An 18,855-nucleotide genomic window follows, 5' to 3' on the forward strand; every position below is an offset into this window, starting at 1 on the left:
ATTAGAATCACAGCACACCACATGAATATTTAATACAAATTCCTGTTAAACAAACTCAGCTCGGAGAAATTGGTAAAGAAAAAAAACATTCAAAGTAAAATCACGTTACACCACGTGGATCGAGAGAGGTTGTTTGAAGTCGTGTGCAAACACACGTGATGGACACGTGTCAAACACACGTCAAAGTGTTGTAATCGCGCAGAATCCACAGCTCCGCACCGCGATCTGGATGGGGAGAGTTCACCGAGGACATCGTTGAAGCGATGCAATTCCAGGTGGTTGGCTATATCGGCCAGACAATGGTTGAACCATGAACAAGGCTAGGCAACCAAAGAGTAAGAAAATACATTCTTTTGTAGAATTCATAATAAAAAAACCTCTAATCTTCCAAGAGCCGCAATGCACGTGGTGAATACGAGACGCTGGGTTCTTCATGAATAATGTCACGAAGCAGGCCCCTGAAAGAGTCGCATGCGGCCCTGGAGCCACAGGTTTTTGCCGATCCGTGAGCATGGCAGTGTGTCTTCTTGGTTCTTTCGGTAAAGTCACGTAGAAGGGAAGTAATACAATTATAAAATAAAACATAATAAAATAATTCTCACGACGTTTCGGCCACAACGCAAGCAGCCGTCCTCAGGTGAAGACCAGGTCTGTCGGGGAGACAGCGTCTGAATGAAACACCACCACGCTTGGAGCGTATATTTAAGCTGGGTTGGAAGGGGGGAAGGGCGCCTTGACAAAATAATTTGCATAAAATGAAAACACCACCACGCTTGGAGCGTATATTTAAGCTGGGTTGGAAGGGGGGAAGGGCGCCTTGACAAAATAATTTGCATATCAAGAGGAATTTAGCATATTTATTGGAAATGCAGGTATGTGATTAGTACTACTTGTGAAATGCGTAGGAGGTGTGCGGGGGGTTTCAAAGTCATATTATGCCCGTGCATTATGCATTGTGGTTTTTCTTGTCTCCCTTAAGTCATGGAACGAGCAAGCTGCCAACAACAGCCTCAGCTGGGCCAAAACCTGCGCTCTGGGTCACAGCGCGTCCGCCAACCGCAAGACACCGGGTGAGACCCCGTTGCTGCTCTTACACTCACTTTGGGGCGTCACGGTGGCTAGGAGATGTTAACTACCTCGCCTGGTACACAGGAGGTCGTGGGTTCGATCCCGACCCTGACGCCTGCTGCTGTATATTTGGAGTTTGCGTGTCTCTCTCTCATCATCATCACGGTGGCTGGGAGATGCTAACTACCTCGCCTTGTATACAGGAGGTCGTGGGTTCGATCCCGACCCTGACGCCTGCTGCTGTGTATTTGGAGTTTGCGTGTCTCTCTCTCTCATCATCACGGTGGCGAGGAGATGTTAACTACCTCGCCTGGTGTGCAGGAGGTCGTGGGTGCAGGAGGTCGTGGGATGGGCAGCGCCTCCGCATTAGCGCACAGCTCTGCTTTGTAGTTTGCGGTCCCTGTAGAATTCACAACGCAGCAGAGCTTTAGGATCATTGTTGGCCTCGCGCGCACGCACACACACAAGTGCGTACAAACAAAAATATCACGAAGCGTGCGGTGTATGTGTGTGTATGTGTGTGTGTATGTGTGTGTGTGTATGTGTGTGTAGCGGTTAGCGCGCTGCGCTATGAACCTGGCGACCCGAGTTCGATTCCCGCTCACGGCCAACACCAGTGACGATTATCTGAACCGGTCCTGGGCCTCCCCTAGGTCGACTCAGCCTCAAATGAGTTGCTGGTGCGGTGTGTAAACATCGCCACTGGGGAGACAAAGGCGGCCGGGCGTGGTTTTGGCCACCCACCCCCTCGTGTGCCGTGCCGGCTTTTATAGGTGCTCGCTAACAGCACTTACCCGAAAAGTCTGTTAAGGCTATACGGGGGATCTTTGTATTAGTAAATGTGTTCTTAGGTTTTTTCGGTAAAGTCACGAAGGCAAGCTATCGTGCTGTGACTGTTCCACCTGAAGACGGAAGCTTGTGTTGCCTCCGAAACGTCGTGATTTTTATTTTATTTTTACTTTTATTAATTTTAATTTTTTACCTACTTGACTTTACCGAAAAAACCTAAGAATATGAATCCTTGCAGTCACGAATGCTTTAAATCTAGAATTAGTATATGTGTACTTATACGTGTGATGCTTACAAAACCCACCAAAAGATTGAGGAAGTAGCCAACCCCTGTGAGCAGAGTGGGCTTTCAAGTCTGGTGCGCTAACCATTAACAACAACGGCAGATCAAGTTCCAGTTCAAGTGCATGTATTAGGTGTAGCCCTGTGAGCCATTCGGCTCTTGAATCGGGTGCAACCGCAACAAACAAACAAGTATAACCCGTAAAAACAAAGTTTTTCACTATAAATCCTTTATATGCGTGGCGGCTAGAGTCCTCTCGTCCTCTGGCTTGAGATGGCTGCCACCTATGGGTCAGATGATTGCATTGCACCATTAAGCAATTGGTAATTAAATATAATATTTTTGTCCTAAAAAGTGTAACATTTTGGGAATTTTTTTTCACGAACATTAATTGTCACGCACAACGAGTCTGTGTGGAAAATGTCAGCTCGATTGGATCACGGGAAGTGGGTTAAAAAACGACCGAAAGATTTGCACGGTCGTAAGCGCGCAAGCAAGCAAGCAAGTGAACTTAATATAAAGGATTTAAAAAAAACATGAACATGACGATGACGACGACAACGACGACGACAATCAATGCCACTTGATTAGACGAATTCTTTCTCGTTGCAGTGTTTGGCTGCGGCGAGAACCTCTACATCGGCAATGCCCCCTTCACCTGGAAGTACGTGATCGGTGAGTGGTACAACGAGGTGACTGCGCCGGGCTTCGTGTACGACAAGGCCGGCCAAGGTGCCGGTGTCGAGCACTACACGCAGGTGAGAGGCGCTTCGCTCGCGACGGCTCAACGCGGGTGGCGCGCGGTCGGTGACTCGTCGCTTTCATGCGTCAACGGCGCGCTTTGGCTGCGACGCACGTTTTTACGCTGGGGGGTGGAGGGACAGACCGTTGGCGCAACGCGGAAGGCGCACACCGATGGGACGAGGAATGAGTGCGCTGTTGTAGCGTGGGATGCGCGTGTGCCGTTATGACGAGGAACGCACACACTGTTCATCTTCTTGGTTCTTTCGGTGAAGTCAGGTATAATGGAAATAATAAAATAATAAAAACAAGTAAACCCGTAAAAACAAAGTTTTTCACTATAAATCCTTTATATGCGTGGCGGCTAGAGTCTTCTCGTCCTCTGGCTTGAGATGGCTGCCACCTATGGGTCAGATGATTGTCTGCCAGTATTAAGCAATTGGTAATTAAATATTGAATTTGTTTTCCCTAAACAGTGTAAAATTTTGGGAATTTTTTTTCAAGAACATTAATTGTCTCGCACAACGAGTCTGTGTGGAAAATGTCAGCTCGATTGGATCACGGGAAGTGGGTTAAAAAACGACCAAAAGATTTGCATGGTCGTAAGCAAGCAAGCAAGCACGCAAGCACGCAAGCGAACTTAATATAAATGATTTAATAACTATTTGGTTATTTCGGTAAAGTCACGTATAAAGATAAAATAATAAATTAAATAATAGCATACGACGTTTCGATTGCAACACAAGCAATCGTCGTCAGGTATAAATGAAATAGCAACAAAAATCTAACCAGAAAACTATAGACAGACATATAAGCAGACAGATATCACCAAGATACACAGAGAGAGAGTAACACATAGGCACAGAGAGGGAGATCGTCTCTGTGGCGAGGCCTTAAATAGACAGAGGGGGGCGTTTTGGCTACAACGCAAGCAGCCGTCTTCAGGTGAAGAACAGGTCTGTCGAGAAGACAGCGTCTGAATGAAACACCCCAGGCTTTCAGACTCTGTCTTCTCGACAGACCTGTTCTTCACCTGAGGACGGCTGCTTGCGTTGTGGCCGAAACGTCGTGAGAATAATTTAATAATGTTTAATTTTTTATTATTTTATTATTCCCATTCTACGTGACTTTACCGAAAGAACCAAGAAGATGAATCCCTGCAGTCACGAAAGCTTTAAATCGAAAGCACACACTGTTGTTACTCAGAACGCGGGCCTGTTATAACGCAGAACACGTGCCGTTATAACACAGAACCCACGCCTGTTATAACGCGGTATGTGTGCCATTATAACACGGAACCCACGTCTGTTATAACGCGGTATGTGTGCCATTATAACACGGAACCCACTTGTGTTATAACGCGGTACGTGTGCCATTATAACACGGAACCCACGTCTGTTATAACGCTGTACGTGTGCCGTTATAACATGGAACCCACGCCTGTTATAACGCGGTACGTGTGCCATTATAACACGGAACCCACGCCTGTTATAACGCGGTACGTGTGCCATTATAACACAGAACCCACGCCTGTTATAACGCGGTATGTGTGCCATTATAACACGGAACCCACGCCTGTTATAACGCGGTACGTGTGCCATTATAACACGGAACCCACGCCTGTTATAACGCGGTACGTGTGCCATTATAACACGGAACCCACGCCTGTTATAACGCGGTACGTGTGCCATTATAACACGGAACCCACGCCTGTTATAACGCGGTATGTGTGCCATTATAACACGGAACCCACGCCTGTTATAACGCGGTACGTGTGCCATTATAACACGGAACCCACGCCTGTTATAACGCGGTATGTGTGCCATTATAACACGGAACCCAGGCCTGTTATAACGCGGAATGCGTGCACCTTTAATGCGGAACATGTGCCATTATAACACGGAACCCACGCCTGTTATAACGCGGTATGTGTGCCATTATAACACGGAACCCACGCCTGTTATAACGCGGAATGTGTGACATTATAACACGGAACCCACGTCTGTTATAACGTGGTACGTGTGCCGTTATAACACGGAACCCACGCCTGTTATAACGCGGAACACGTGCCCCTGAACGCACACACGTGCGTTCAGGGGCACAGGTGATGCAACTGCCAGTCATCTCAGTTAATCAATCCATGGCACCTGGGTCTGTCCGGTGACCTCCTCCTGCGCCTAGACTGGCAAAGGAGTCAACCCACGGCACCTGGATCTGTCCCGTGACCTTCTCCTGCCGGCAGGGAGATCCTTCAACACTTCATGCGACGGCCTCAACGTGCACTTAGCCTGACGCAAGCGCTGTGGTGATGTCACAGCCACTTAGTGGCGAATGTCGGTTGTTGTTTGTTGTTGCTGTTGCAGCTGGTGTGGTACAGTTCCTTCCAGATCGGATGCTCCGTCAACTTCTGCGCGACTGCTAAGAAATACTTCTACGTTTGCCACTACTGCCCAGCGTAAGCAACGCCCCCACGGTCATCGTTACTCCACTCAGTAATTATTGTTTTTAATTGTATTAGTTTATAAATCAGTTGCTGGGCGCAAGTGTCCAAAGAACCAAAAGCGTCAAGTTGCCAGCAAACAAAACAGCACGACTGGACGTCTCTTCTTGGTTCTTTCGGTAAAGTCACGTAAAAGGGAAGTAATAAAATAATAAACATAAACATAATAAAATAAAATTCTCACGACGTTTCGGCCACAACGATAGCAGTCGTCCTCAGGTGAAGAACAGGGCTGTCGGAAAGACAGCGTCCGAATGAACACCACCAAGCTTGGCAGCGTATATTTAAGCTGGGTTGGAGGGGGAAGAGCGCCTTGACAAAGGAATTTACATATCAAGAGGATTTTAGCATATTTATGGAAAATGCAGATATGGGATTAGTCACTACTTGTGGAATGTGTAGGTAGTGCGGAGGTCTCAAAGTCATATTATTCCCGTGTATTACGTAGGATTAGCAGTAATAAAGAGAGGGAAATTTTAATAGTAAGGAGCTGCAGCAGACAAATCACCACGTAAAAAAATATAAACTTCATCCAATATCATCAATATACTCAATATACTCTCCAATAAGCTGAGCTACTAACAGTAAATTCATACGTTACACTTCTACGTCGCAAAAAATATAATATGCCTCCAGCTAAACTTTTTTCTTACATCAAGGAGCATCATAGCTCATCGGATTCCTCCAGTATAAATAAATATTGTGATTCTGAAAGTCGCGACAATTTTTATGGAATTCGGCAGAGTTTTGGGAAAATTAGACGATGGGAGGGAATTGCAAAAGGTGCAGCAGAGTTGAGAGGACCCTGGTTCTACTCCCTACTCTCTTGCGCATTATGGCAGCAGCAATGCTTGACACGTAGGCTTTCGCGACCAATGTTATTCATAATCAACGTTTTTGGGTTTAGATCGCGTTATTTATAAATGTGTCGTAACCCTCCACCACCCGACACGGCCAATCAGTAAAAACAAAAAAAGTGTCACGTTGACGAAAGACAAATAGTTCACTGCTTTAGCCCACCGGTGTGTTGAAGCGTGAAGCCACATCAATTTACAATTTGAGTACGACGTTTCGCTGGTAATTGCATCCATTCTGGCGAATTGCCCGATGATGCTGGATGCAATTACCAGCGAAACGTCGTACTCAAATTGTAAATGTTGTGGTTTCACGCTTCAACACACCGGTGGGCTAAAGCAGTGAACTATTTGTGTTTTGTCAACGTGACACTTTTTTTTTTTTACTGATTGGCCGTGTCGGGTGGTGGAGGGTTACGACACATTTATAAATAACGCGATCTAAACCCAAAAACGTTTATTATGAGCAGCAATGCTGTTGTTAGGCAGCTGTAGATGTCGATGCCGAGGTCTGTTGCTGATGCTGTTGCTGGCCATGCCGAGAAGGCTTCATTCTCTGGCCAGGAGGTCAAAGGTCGGCCAAGAGAGTTCCTCAATGTTGAGTTGGTATACTCGAAGACCTCGTCTGAGTGGTGTCTGACCCTTTAAGATGGTCCTTTTTCTCGGCATTTAGCACCAATGATCACGTCTGGATTCATATTAGCGGTGTCCATTTCGCCGAAATGGTGTTAGTTGATGACAGTATTAGATGATGATAGTATTAATGACAGTATTATAATTAACGGGAATAATTGATGGTATTATGGTGGTGTTATGATGACAGTATTAGAGTACATAGTTGATGACAATATTCCTTGGCGATGGTATTATGACGGTATGACAGTATTGATGGCAGCATTAGTTTATGACGGATTTAGTGGATAACTGTATACATTTATGACGGTATTATGGTTCTAGATTTGAAGTTTTCATGACTGCAAGGGTCCATACTCTGTTTTTTTTCGGTAAAGTCACGTAGGTAAAAAAGAAAATAAAAATAAATTCAATCACGAGGTTTTTTACCTACGTGACTTTACCGAAAACATCCAAAGAGTATTATGGTTAATACCGTCATCATAAAAACTTCAACTTTAAACGTAATCCTTTCCCTGCACGTCATAAGTTTTCTTCTGATTCAGTTTCGATGACGTATATGTGTACGACATCGAAACGGACTCAAAAGAATAACAAGAGTTAAATAAAACGTCATCAGTACCGAGGCTCCCACAAGGCCATGCGTGAAGGCATGTGGCACAGTTTGGCGCCGGCTATCATAGAGTACGGTGGTCGTGTCGCTACAGTTCCCTGCAGTGAGTGCGATGTCTTTATAAAAACAACGGCGCTACGCTTTTCTCGAAAGAAGTGTTACGCAAAAACCGCTTGAGCGTTCTAAGATTCAGCGGTGAACGGGACACCCACCCAGCAATTCGCAGATGTCTCAGAATGTGCAAGGGTTCATATAAGACCCCTCCCCACATATTCTTAGTTTTTTCGGTAAAGTCACGTAGGTAAAAAAAAAAAACGACGTTTCGGAGGCAACACAAGTCCCCGTCATCAGGTGGGACCGTTACAGCCAGATTTGCTGTATCAAGTGAGCAAGCAACCCGTGTAAAGACCCCCAGCCGAACCGTGCGCATGGCTGCCGTGTTTGTTTGGTGTTGACGTTTGCCGAGAGCGAGACGTCGTCGCCTGCCCTTGCTGTCGTCCCTCCCAGCGGCAACCTGAACACGCGTCTCTCCCGGCCGTACGACAAGGGGAACGCGTGCGTCTCCTGCCCCAAGAGCTGCGTCAACAAGCTGTGCGGTGAGTGCGCTCAAGGGACGCGAGCGTGTCCACGTGGCAGAGTGGCACGGAGACACACAGAGAGAGACACACAAGCAGAGAGAGACTCACACAGAGACACAGAAAGAGACACAGACAGACACACAGAGAGAGACACACAGAGGCACACAGAGAGAGAGACTCACACAGAGACACACAGAGAGAGACACACAGAGAGAGACACACAGACAGACACACAAGCAGAGAGAGACACACACAGAGACACACAGAGAGAGACACAACATAGACACACAGACAGACACACAAGTAGAGAGAGAGACTCACACAGAGACACACACAGAGAGAGACACACAACACAGAGACACAGACAGACACACAAGCAGAGAGAGAACACACAGAGACACACAACATAGACTCAGGGATCCATACGTTTTGGTTCTTTCGGTAAAGTCACGTAGGTATAAAAATATTATAAATAAAAAAATATAAAAAAATAAAAAATATTTTATTTTATATCGACGTGACTTTACCGAAAGAATCAAAGAGTTTGTACATAATGGGTTTAAAAAAACAAGGCATTTCGACATGACAAAAAATATCGAGGCACTCCTCAATGGGACATCTTCAGCTTGACATAGCTTCCGGCCCCAGAATTGTCATAATCTGGCCCTGAAATACATTACATTATAATATTTATTGGGGGACACACACCCCCCTCCAATATATATGATAATTACGGCCAATATTCAAATATGCTCAAAATGCCCCCGCCCCCCCCCCCCCCAATATATTGCTTTCAAAACTATTAAAAAATAATAATTTCGATGCTATGTAAATAAAAACAACAATTTGCTAAACCTTGGCCACAATATCTGGACTTGTCTTCATGTAACAATGCATCGATTTCTGTTGATGTGATTGTGGTTATGGTTGTACTTTATGAATCCCTAATCTCTGCCATTACATACAATGCAACAATAAATGGTAAAAAAGTAAAAACAGAGCAATGTAATACAATACACTATTAGACATTATTGTAAAAAAAAAAAGTCCATCCCATGTGTTAGTGAATTTTTTTATATTTTAGGCAGGAAATTCGTTTTCAAATTTAGAACCCCTTGAAGATTTGGTTCTCATCAACGTTGACTCCATGGCTACGGCTGACACAGAGAGATTAAATACACACGCGTTGAAGACACGGGGGGGGGGGGGTGTCCAACTTTATTGGAGGCGTACACAATTATGTTGAGCGTGTGTCTCTCGAATCTCGACCTCGTTGCTCGTCTTTCTCCACGTGTATGTCCCTTTCTTCATGGCAATCTTTGTTTGTGCCCGTGCACGCGCCCTACCCCCGTGTCTGCGTGTCTCCGTGCCACGAATGAATGGAATTAGCTTGCGCGGGACCCTCCTGAGAAATAGCCACGGGATTACCGCTGGTACGGCTATTTTAATACTCACAATGGACGGGAAGGGCACGATCAATGGGTGACGCACAACGCGTTGAATCAAGAGCTCAGAAGCGTGGTCACCACATCCACGCCTCTACGTAAGGACCGAGACAGGTGGAGTTCTCCACAAATCTGGCTGTCGCCTGATGAAGCTGGTTGTAATTACTGGCGAAACGTCGTAGCTCAGATTGTAAATGTTGTGGCTTGGCTCTCCAACACAACCGGTGTGGCTGTACTAGAATACTACACTATACACTACACACTACTATACACTACTATACACTACTATACACTACACTATACACTACTATACACTACACTATACACTACTATACACTACACTATACACTACACTATACACTACACTATACACTAGTGCTGTACTAGTATATCACACTATAGACTACACTATACACTACATTATACACTACTATGCACTACTATACACTACTATACACTACACTATACACTACACTATACACTACACTATACACTAGTGCTGTACTAGTGACGAATTGGCCACGTTCTGTTCACGTGACAACCCTTACTAGTTGGTTGTGTCGGGTGGTGGCGGGTTTAAAGACACATTTATATATTTACGCGATCTAACCCAAACAAACCTCTATTATGGATGATATTGGTCGCGAAAGCCTCCTGCGTGTTAAATATTAACAATGATTGAGCACGGTTTGTGATGATGATGATGGTGATGATGGTGATGATGGTGGTGATGATGGTGGTGGTGATGATGATGGTAGTGATGATGGTGGTGATGATGGTGGTGGTGATGATGATGGTGATGATGGTGGTGGTGATGATGATGATGGTGGTGGTGGTGGTGATGATGATGATGGTGGTGATGATGATGGTGGTGATGATGGCGGTGATGATGATGGTGATGATGGTGGTGATGATGGTGGTGATGATGATGGTGGTGATGATGATGGTAGTGATGATGGTGGTGATGATGGTGGTGGTGATGATGATGGTGATGATGATGGCGGTGATGATGATGGTGATGATGGTGGTGATGATGGTGGTGGTGATGATGATGGTGATGATGGTGGTGGTGATGATGATGATAGTGGTGGTGGTGGTGATGATGATGATGGTGGTGATGATGATGGTGGTGATGATGGCGGTGATGATGATGGTGATGATGGTGGTGATGATGGTGGTGGTGATGATGATGATGGTGGTGATGGTGGTGGTGATGATGATGGTGGTGATGATGATGATGGTGGTGGTGATGATGGTGATGATGATGGTGGTGATGATGATGATGATGGTGGTGATGATGGTGATGATGGTGGTGGTGATGGTGATGATGATGCTGGTGGTGATGATGATGATGGTGGTGATGATGATGGTGGTGGTGGTTATGATGATGATGGTGGTGGTTATGATGATGATGGTGGTGGTGATGATGATGATGATGGTGGTGATGATGGTGGTGGTGATGATGATGGTGATGATGGTGGTGATGATGATGATGATGGTGGTGATGATGATGATGGTGGTGATGATGATGATGATGATGGTGATGATGGTGGTGATGATGATGATGATGGTGGTGATGATGATGATGGTGGTGATGATGATGATGGTGGTGATGATGATGGTGATGATGATGATGGTGGTGGTGGTGGTGATGATGATGATGGTGATGATGGTGATGATGATGATGGTGATGATGATGATGGTGCCAACTATTTACCCAGGAAAACCTCACCCTGCCAAGACTTTACACGGCAGCAGTGTCTCGCCGCATTGCCAGATGTGGCCAATTCCAGTCGTGGGCCGTGACTGGAATTGGTGGTGATGGTGGTTGAACACCGTTTGGATGAGCCAGTCAGAGTGAAGTTCACGGGGATAGCAACCACGGCAGTAGCAATGAAAGAGCGATAAGAAGGCGACTGATTGCCCTGATGAGCGAGTGGGGTGAGCAGGGGGTAATTTAACACGTAGGCTTTCGCGACCAATATTATTCATAATCAACGTTTTTGGGTTTAGATCGCGTTATTTATAAATGTGTCGTAACCCTCCACCACCCGACACGGCCAATCAATTCCATTCTGGCGAATTGCCCGATGATGCTGGATGCAATTACCAGCGAAACGTCGTACTCAAATTGTAAATGTTGTGGTTTCACGCTTCAACACACCGGTGGGCTAAAGCAGTGAACTATTTGTCTTTTGTCAACGTGACACTTTTTTACTGATTGGGGTGGTGGAGGGTTACGACACATTTATAAATAACGCGATCTAAACCCAAAAACGTTGATTATGAACAGGGGGTAATTGTTCGCGTGCAGTAGTCCTGGATAAATCAATGAAACCCGCCTGTTTGTTCTCTCTCTATGTATCTCTGTGATATCTGTCTGCTTTTATGTCTGTCTATATGTCTCTGGTTCTGTGTTTTATCTCTCTCTCTCAAATTTAGCATTCTCAGGAAGAACGTAATCAACCAGATAGGGTGTTGACTGTTATGTTATCCGACTCTCTGTTGTATTACATTACATTTCTAAGTACACTAGATTTGTGTTTCTATTTCATTTATACCTGATGATGATTGCTTGTGTTGCAATCGATACATCGTATGCTAGTATTTAATTTATTATTTCATCTTTATATGCGACTTTACCGAAAGAACCAAAGCGTAATTCCTGCAGTCACGAAAGCTCCAAATCAAGTTTGAAACCCACCTGCTTTAGGTTGCTTTCCATCAAGTGCACCTCCGATTTAGCCCGATTGGCCACGTACGGCGCGAAAGAAGTTCAACGCAATGTACGCGTAATAAAAGTCGTTGAGGCGACTTCTGGAATCCGGCCTTTTATTCAATTTCATTACAGCTTTCCTTCACGCTGCTGACCGACAGTGTGAGAGGGATAGAGAGAGACACGTAGCCACGTGGCAACTTGGAGCCCCGCTCCCGCGTCGCCTCCTCCTCCGTTCGTTCCAGTTCTGACCACGTGTTGTTCGTCTCCACCCCTATTTAATACCCGGGTCACGTGGTATGTTTCCACCAATCCTGGTTAGCCTCTATGGAATCTTACAGACTCCCTCGCAGGCTCCCGGGACCACGCCCCTGACTCGTCTCCCCATTGGCTGTGGCCAAAGCCAGCAGAACCAATCCCCTACTTACAGCTGTCACCTTTCCATTACGTCAGGGTCACGCCCCTAGGCTTCCCCCCATTGGCTATGGACCTGGACCGGCAGAGCCAATCATCGTGACGAGTTGTGATACGTCAGTGAGCCGGATATATCCTCACATTACGTACGCATGAAACATTGTCGTTCGCCACCGGTAACCCGCCGCCGTCACCGCTGCCGCGCTTTGCCTTGCCCCACAGTCAACCCCTGCATGTTCACCGACTACTACTCAACCTGCGTCCAGATGAAGGCGACCTATGGCTGCAGCAACAGCACGAGCGGCAAGGTGATCCAGAAGAACTGCCCCGCCTCGTGCTACTGCGATGGGAAGATCCACTGAAGCAACGAGGGCGACCTCGCGGGCGGCGGTGGCGGCGGCGGTGGCGTTAAAATCGTCGCGATCGACGATCGACGCCACGCCAAGCCGTTCACGGCAGCGCGCGAGTTTTTTTGGGGGGTGTTGGTGGTCGCGTGGGTTTTTTTTTGACGAATGTTATCAGAATAATTGGTGAATTGATAATCTCAGCACGCTTCGGTGGGGGTCAGGGGTTAAGAAGGGCTGCCACCTTGTGTACTGCAGGACAAAAGGGCAGATGTTTCTCAGTTAGCACCAGGACCTGTTATTAGAACTGTCAGACAGTTCAACATCAGAGTTTGCCAGATCTCGGTACAGACAATAGTAATAATAATGATAAAACATTTGTAATGTAGTCATATTCTTTGGGTCTTTCGGTAAAGTCACGTAGACAGATTTATAATGTACCCGTTGGCACGATAATTTACATTCCAAAGTGTGTGGCTGGATAGTGGAGTGTGTGGATAGTGGAGAGTGTGGCTGGGTAGTGGAGTGTGTGGATAGTGGAGAGTGTGGGTAGTGGAGTGAGTGGTTGGATAGTGGAGTGTGTGGATCGTGGAGAGTGTGGGTAGTGGAGTGAGTGGCTGGGTAGTGGGGGGTGTGGATGGATAGTGGAGTGTGTGGGTAGTGGAGTGTGTGGCTGGGTAGTGGAGTGTGTGGATGGGTAGTGGAGCGTGTGGCTGGGTAGTGGAGTGTGTGGATGGGTAGTGGAGTGTGTGGGTAGTGGAGTATGTGGCTGGGTAGTGGAGTGTGTGGGTAGTGGAGCGTGTGGCTGGGTAGTGGAGTGTGTGGCTGGGTAGTGGAGTGAGTGGCTGGGTAGTGGAGTGTGTGGCTGGGTAGTGGAGTGAGTGGCTGGGTAGTGGAGTGTGTGGATGGGTAGTGGAGCGTGTGGCTGGGTAGTGGAGTGTGTGGATGGGTAGTGGAGTGTGTGGGTAGTGGAGTATGTGGCTGGGTAGTGGAGTGTGTGGGTAGTGGAGCGTGTGGCTGGGTAGTGGAGTGTGTGGCTGGGTAGTGGAGTGAGTGGCTGGGTAGTGGAGTGTGTGGCTGGGTAGTGGAGTGAGTGGCTGGGTAATGGAGTGTGTGGGTAGTGGAGTGAGTGGGTAGTGGAGTGTGTGGCTGGGTAGTGGAGTGTGTGGCTGGGTAGTGGAGCATGTGGCTGGGTAGTGGAGTGTGTGGCTGGGTAGTGAAGTGTGTGGTTGGGTAGTGGTGTATGTGGGTAGTGAAGTGGGTGGGTAGTGGAGTGAGTGGCTGGGTAGTGGAGTGTGTGGCTGGGTAGTGGAGTGAGTGCTGGGTAGGTAGTGGAGTGTGTGGGTAGTGGAGTGAGTGGGTAGTGGAGTGTGTGGCTGGGTAGTGGAGTGTGTGGCTGGGTAGTGGAGCATGTGGCTGGGTAGTGGAGTGTGTGGCTGGGTAGTGGAGTGTGTGGGTAGTGGAGTGAGTGGCTGGGTAGTGGAGTGTGTGGCTGGGTAGTGGAGTGAGTGGCTGGGTAGTGGAGTGTGTGGCTGGGTAGTGGAGTGAGTGGCTGGGTAGTGGAGTGTGTGGATGGGTAGTGGAGCGTGTGGCTGGGTAGTGGAGTGTGTGGATGGGTAGTGGAGTGTGTGGGTAGTGGAGTATGTGGCTGGGTAGTGGAGTGTGTGGGTAGTGGAGCGTGTGGCTGGGTAGTGGAGTGTGTGGCTGGGTAGTGGAGTGAGTGGCTGGGTAGTGGAGTGTGTGGCTGGGGTAGTGGAGTGAGTGGCTGGGTAATGGAGTGTTGTGGGTAGTGGAGTGAGTGGGTAGTGGAGTGTGTGGCTGGGTAGTGGAGTGTGTGGCTGGGTAGTGGAGCATGTGGCTGGGTAGTGGAGTGTGTGGCTGGGTAGTGAAGTGTGTGGTTGGGTAGTGGTGTATGTGGGTAGTGAAGTGTGTGGGTAGTGGAGTGAGTGGCTGGGTAGTGGAGTGTGTGGCTGGGTAGTGGAGTGAGTGGCTGGGTAGTGGAGTGTGTGGGTAGTGGAGTGAGTGGGTAGTGGAGTGTGTGGCTGGGTAGTGGAGTGTGTGGCTGGGTAGTGGAGCATGTGGCTGGGTAGTGGAGTGTGTGGCTGGGTAGTGAAGTGTGTGGCTGGGTAGTGGTGTATGTGGGTAGTGAAGTGTGTGGGTAGTGGAGTGAGTGGCTGGGTAGTGGAGTGTGTGGCTGGGTAGTGGAGTGAGTGGCTGGGTAGTGGAGTGTGTGGGTAGTGGAGTGAGTGGGTAGTGGAGTGTGTGGCTGGGTAGTGGAGTGTGTGGCTGGGTAGTGGAGCATGTGGCTGGGTAGTGGAGTGTGTGGGTAGTGGAGTGAGTGGGTAGTGGAGTGTGTGGCTGGGTAGTGGAGTGTGTGGCTGGGTAGTGGAGCATGTGGCTGGGTAGTGGAGTGTGTGGGCTGGGTAGTGGAGTGTGTGGGTAGTGGAGTGAGTGGCTGGGTAGTGGAGTGTGTGGGTAGTGGAGTGTGTGGCTGGGTAGTGGAGTGAGTGGCTGGGTAGTGGAGTGTGTGGCTGGGTAGTGGAGTGTGTGGGTAGTGGAGTGAGTGGCTGGGTAGTGGAGTGAGTGGCTGGGTAGTGGAGTGTGTGGGTAGTGGAGCATGTGGCTGGGTAGTGGAGTGTGTGGCTGGGTAGTGGAGTGTGTGGGTAGTGGAGTGAGTGGCTGGGTAGTGGAGTGTGTGGGTAGTGGAGTGTGTGGCTGGGTAGTGGAGTGAGTGGCTGGGTAGTGGAGTGAGTGGCTGGGTAGTGGAGTGTGTGGCTGGGTAGTGGAGTGTGTGGGTAGTGGAGTGAGTGGCTGGGTAGTGGAGTGAGTGGCTGGGTAGTGGAGTGAGTGGCTGGAGAGTGATGATCATCAATTCCTGCCTCCCGAACTGCAGATGACAAACCAAACCGGTCCGGTGGCAACCCATTCGCAGAAGGAGCAGTAGTGTTTCCTCTTAGGTGTTTGTTACGACCACTTTATATTGACGCTTCATATCCTATCTCTTACATTGTGTACGACTCTTTATTCATCAGCATAAAAAAAAATGAAAGGAAGTCGCGACAAAGATGTTTAGATGTACACACCGACGTGCGTGTGACGTGGAGCGGTGGTGCGACGGTTAGCGCACTCGGCCCTCATTGAATTGCCTGGCGCGGCAGCGTGTAAACATCGCCACTGGGGAGACAAAGGCGGCCAGGGCGGGGTGTCTTGCCACCCCACCCCTTCGCGTCGTGCCCGGCCTTCATAGGTTCTAACAGCGCTTGCTACAACAATTCTGTTAAAGAGAGGGACGATCCCGAATGTGTGTGGAGGACACAGCAGTGTACATCGTTGTGTAATAAAGGTCTTTGAAGCGACTTCTGGAATCCGGTGTTTATTTGTCTTTCTTTACAACACTTCCTTCACGCTGCTGACAGACAGTGTGAGAGGGATAGAGAGAGACGCGTGCAGCCACGTGGCAGCCTGGACCACGTGGCAGCCTGGACCACGTGGCAGCCTGGACCCCCACTCTCGCGTGGCCTCTCCCCTTCGTTCGTTCCAGTTCTGACCACGTGTTGTTCGTCTCTACCCCTATTTAATACCCGGGTCACGTGGTACGCTTCCACCAATCCTGGTTAGCCTCTATGGAATTCTTCCAGACTCCACCGTAGGCTCCCGGGACCACGCCCCTGACTCGTCTCCCCATTGGCTGTGGCTAAAGCCAGCAGAACCAATCCTCTACAAACAGCTGTCACCTTTCCATTACGTCGGGGCCACGCCCCTAGGCTTCCCCCATTGGCTATGGACCAGGACCGGCACAGCCAATCATCGTGACGAGTTGTAATCCGTCAACGACCCAGATATAACCTCACATTACAGTTGCAAGGAAATAAAACAACACGCTGTTAGTGAATTGTTGATTGTGTTTGCTGATTCATCATTGTCACTGTCAGCCATGGCCTATCCACTGCTGCATGAAGGCCTCGTCAAGTCGCCACCACCTCGCAGATGACCTTGCGACGTCCACTCATGGCCGCCAACACGTGACGATGGTGGGCCCCCTCTAGGTCGACTCAGCCTGAACCGAGTCTCTGATGGGGTGCGTGAACTTTGCCCAGGGATGTTCGTCTGCGTTAGCGGACTCCGCTGGTGGATGAAGCCTCCTCCACTGTCAGTGAAGGTCACTCCACTGCTCTGGGTGAATCTGTGTTAGTTTATGGGTCTCTGTGTGAGTCTCTGAGTCTGTGTGTGAGTATCTGGGCCTCTATGTGAGTACAGTATTTGAATCTGTGTTAGTTTATGGGTCTCTGTGTGAGTCTCTGAGTCTGTGTGTGAGTATCTGGGCCTCTATGTGAGTACAGTATTTGAATCTGTGTGAGTTTATGAGTCTGTGTGTGAGTCTCTGGGTGTCTATGTGAGTACATTATTTGAATCTGTGTGAGTTTTTTGGTCTCTGTGTGAGTCTCTGAGTCTGTGTGTGAGTCTCTGGGTGTCTATGTGAGTACAGTATTGGAATCTGTGTGAGGTTATGGGTCTCTGTGTGAGTACAGTATTTGAATCTGTGTTAGTCTGTGGGTCAGTGTGTGAGTCTGTGGGTCTCTGTGTGAGTGTGAGTCACTGTGTGTCTGTGGGTCTCTGTGTGAGTCTGCGTCTCTGTGTGAGTCTGTGGGTCTCTGTGTGAGTCTGTGGGTCTCTGTGTGAGTCTGTGTCTCTGTGTGAGTGTGAGACTCTGTGTGAGTCTGTGGGTCTCTGTGTGAGTCTCTAGGTCACTGTGTGAGTCTGTGGGTCTCTGTGTGAGTCTAGGTCTCTGTGTGAGTGTGAGTCACTGTGTGAGTCTGCGTCTCTGTGTGAGTCTGCGTCTCTGTGTGAGTCTCTAGGTCTCTGTGTGAGTGTGAGTCTGCGTCTCTGTGTGAGTCTGCGTCTCTGTGTGAGTCTCTAGGTCTCTGTGTGTGAGTCACTGTGTGAGTTAGTGTGGGTCGCCCTCTTGTGGACAAATTCTGTGTCACAAGTAACAAAATAAGGAAGCAATTCATCTCCTTCGCACGTGTGTCTCTCCACAATACAACATACAATTAAACATACGAGATGCACACAATAAAACAAGCGTTTTATTTTATGCATCTCATCAGCGGCATGGCCTTCTGTGAGTGCATCTTCATCGGCGGCATTGATCCACCGCAAACACAACTCTGCACCTATTTCGACATTCAGCATCTCATCAGCAATGAGGCTTGCCTGAAAGACAACGCTTACCTACCAGATCGTCTTGGTTCTTTCGGTAAAGTCACGTAGAAGGGAAATAATAAAATAATAAAAAATTAAAATAATAAAACAATATTATTTTATTATTTCCCTTCTACGTGACTTTACCTAAAGAACCAAGAAGATGAATCCCTGCAGTCTGTTAGAAAGAGCTTCATAGCTCATCGGATTCCTCGAGTGCAAATGCATCTCCTTGATCCCGTGCCGAGCACACGACGGCCGCTTCTCCATGTGCGCTGATCTTAAAGGTGCATTGAAAAATGTTGACACTCCGACTGATGTTCTTAGGTTTTTTCGGTAAAGTCACGTGACTTTACCGAAAAAACCTAAGAATATGAATCCTTGCAGTCACGAAAGCTTCAAATCTAGAATTAATGCACTCCGACTGATGCTCCTGCTGCTGTTGTGGAGTGACTCATGCAGCCAGCTATGGCTGCAGAGTTTTGGTGGTACGTGTTGTTTCCGTCGTTTATTGTCTAAATTCCGTCACAGTTCCTATGATCACTGTTGCATTGCTTTCATGGCTTTATTTTGGTGATTTTTGAAATTTCTTTTCAGTTTGGCCATGTTTGTTTGTTGTAGTACAGGGTTAGACTGATGGCCTTAATCTAAGTTGTCTTGTGGTTGTTGTTGTTT

General features: G+C 47.9%; 1 protein-coding gene across 1 annotated transcript; it reads left to right on the top strand.

Annotated features, from left to right (window-relative positions):
- Positions 1-263: 263 nt before the first annotated feature.
- On the top strand, positions 264-12,996 carry LOC133357026 (cysteine-rich secretory protein 2-like). Its single transcript, XM_061574767.1, has 6 exons — positions 264-275; positions 980-1,070; positions 2,753-2,898; positions 5,245-5,336; positions 7,989-8,077; positions 12,857-12,996. The coding sequence occupies exons 1-6, from the start codon at positions 264-266 to the stop codon at positions 12,994-12,996; spliced, it is 570 nt and encodes a 189-aa protein (XP_061430751.1).
- The last annotated feature ends 5,859 nt before the right edge of the window (positions 12,997-18,855 follow it).

This window comes from Lethenteron reissneri, chromosome 56 (genome assembly GCF_015708825.2).
Source record: "Lethenteron reissneri isolate LAM-NWPU_2019-01 chromosome 56, ASM1570882v1, whole genome shotgun sequence".
Lineage (NCBI taxonomy): Eukaryota > Metazoa > Chordata > Hyperoartia > Petromyzontiformes > Petromyzontidae > Lethenteron > Lethenteron reissneri.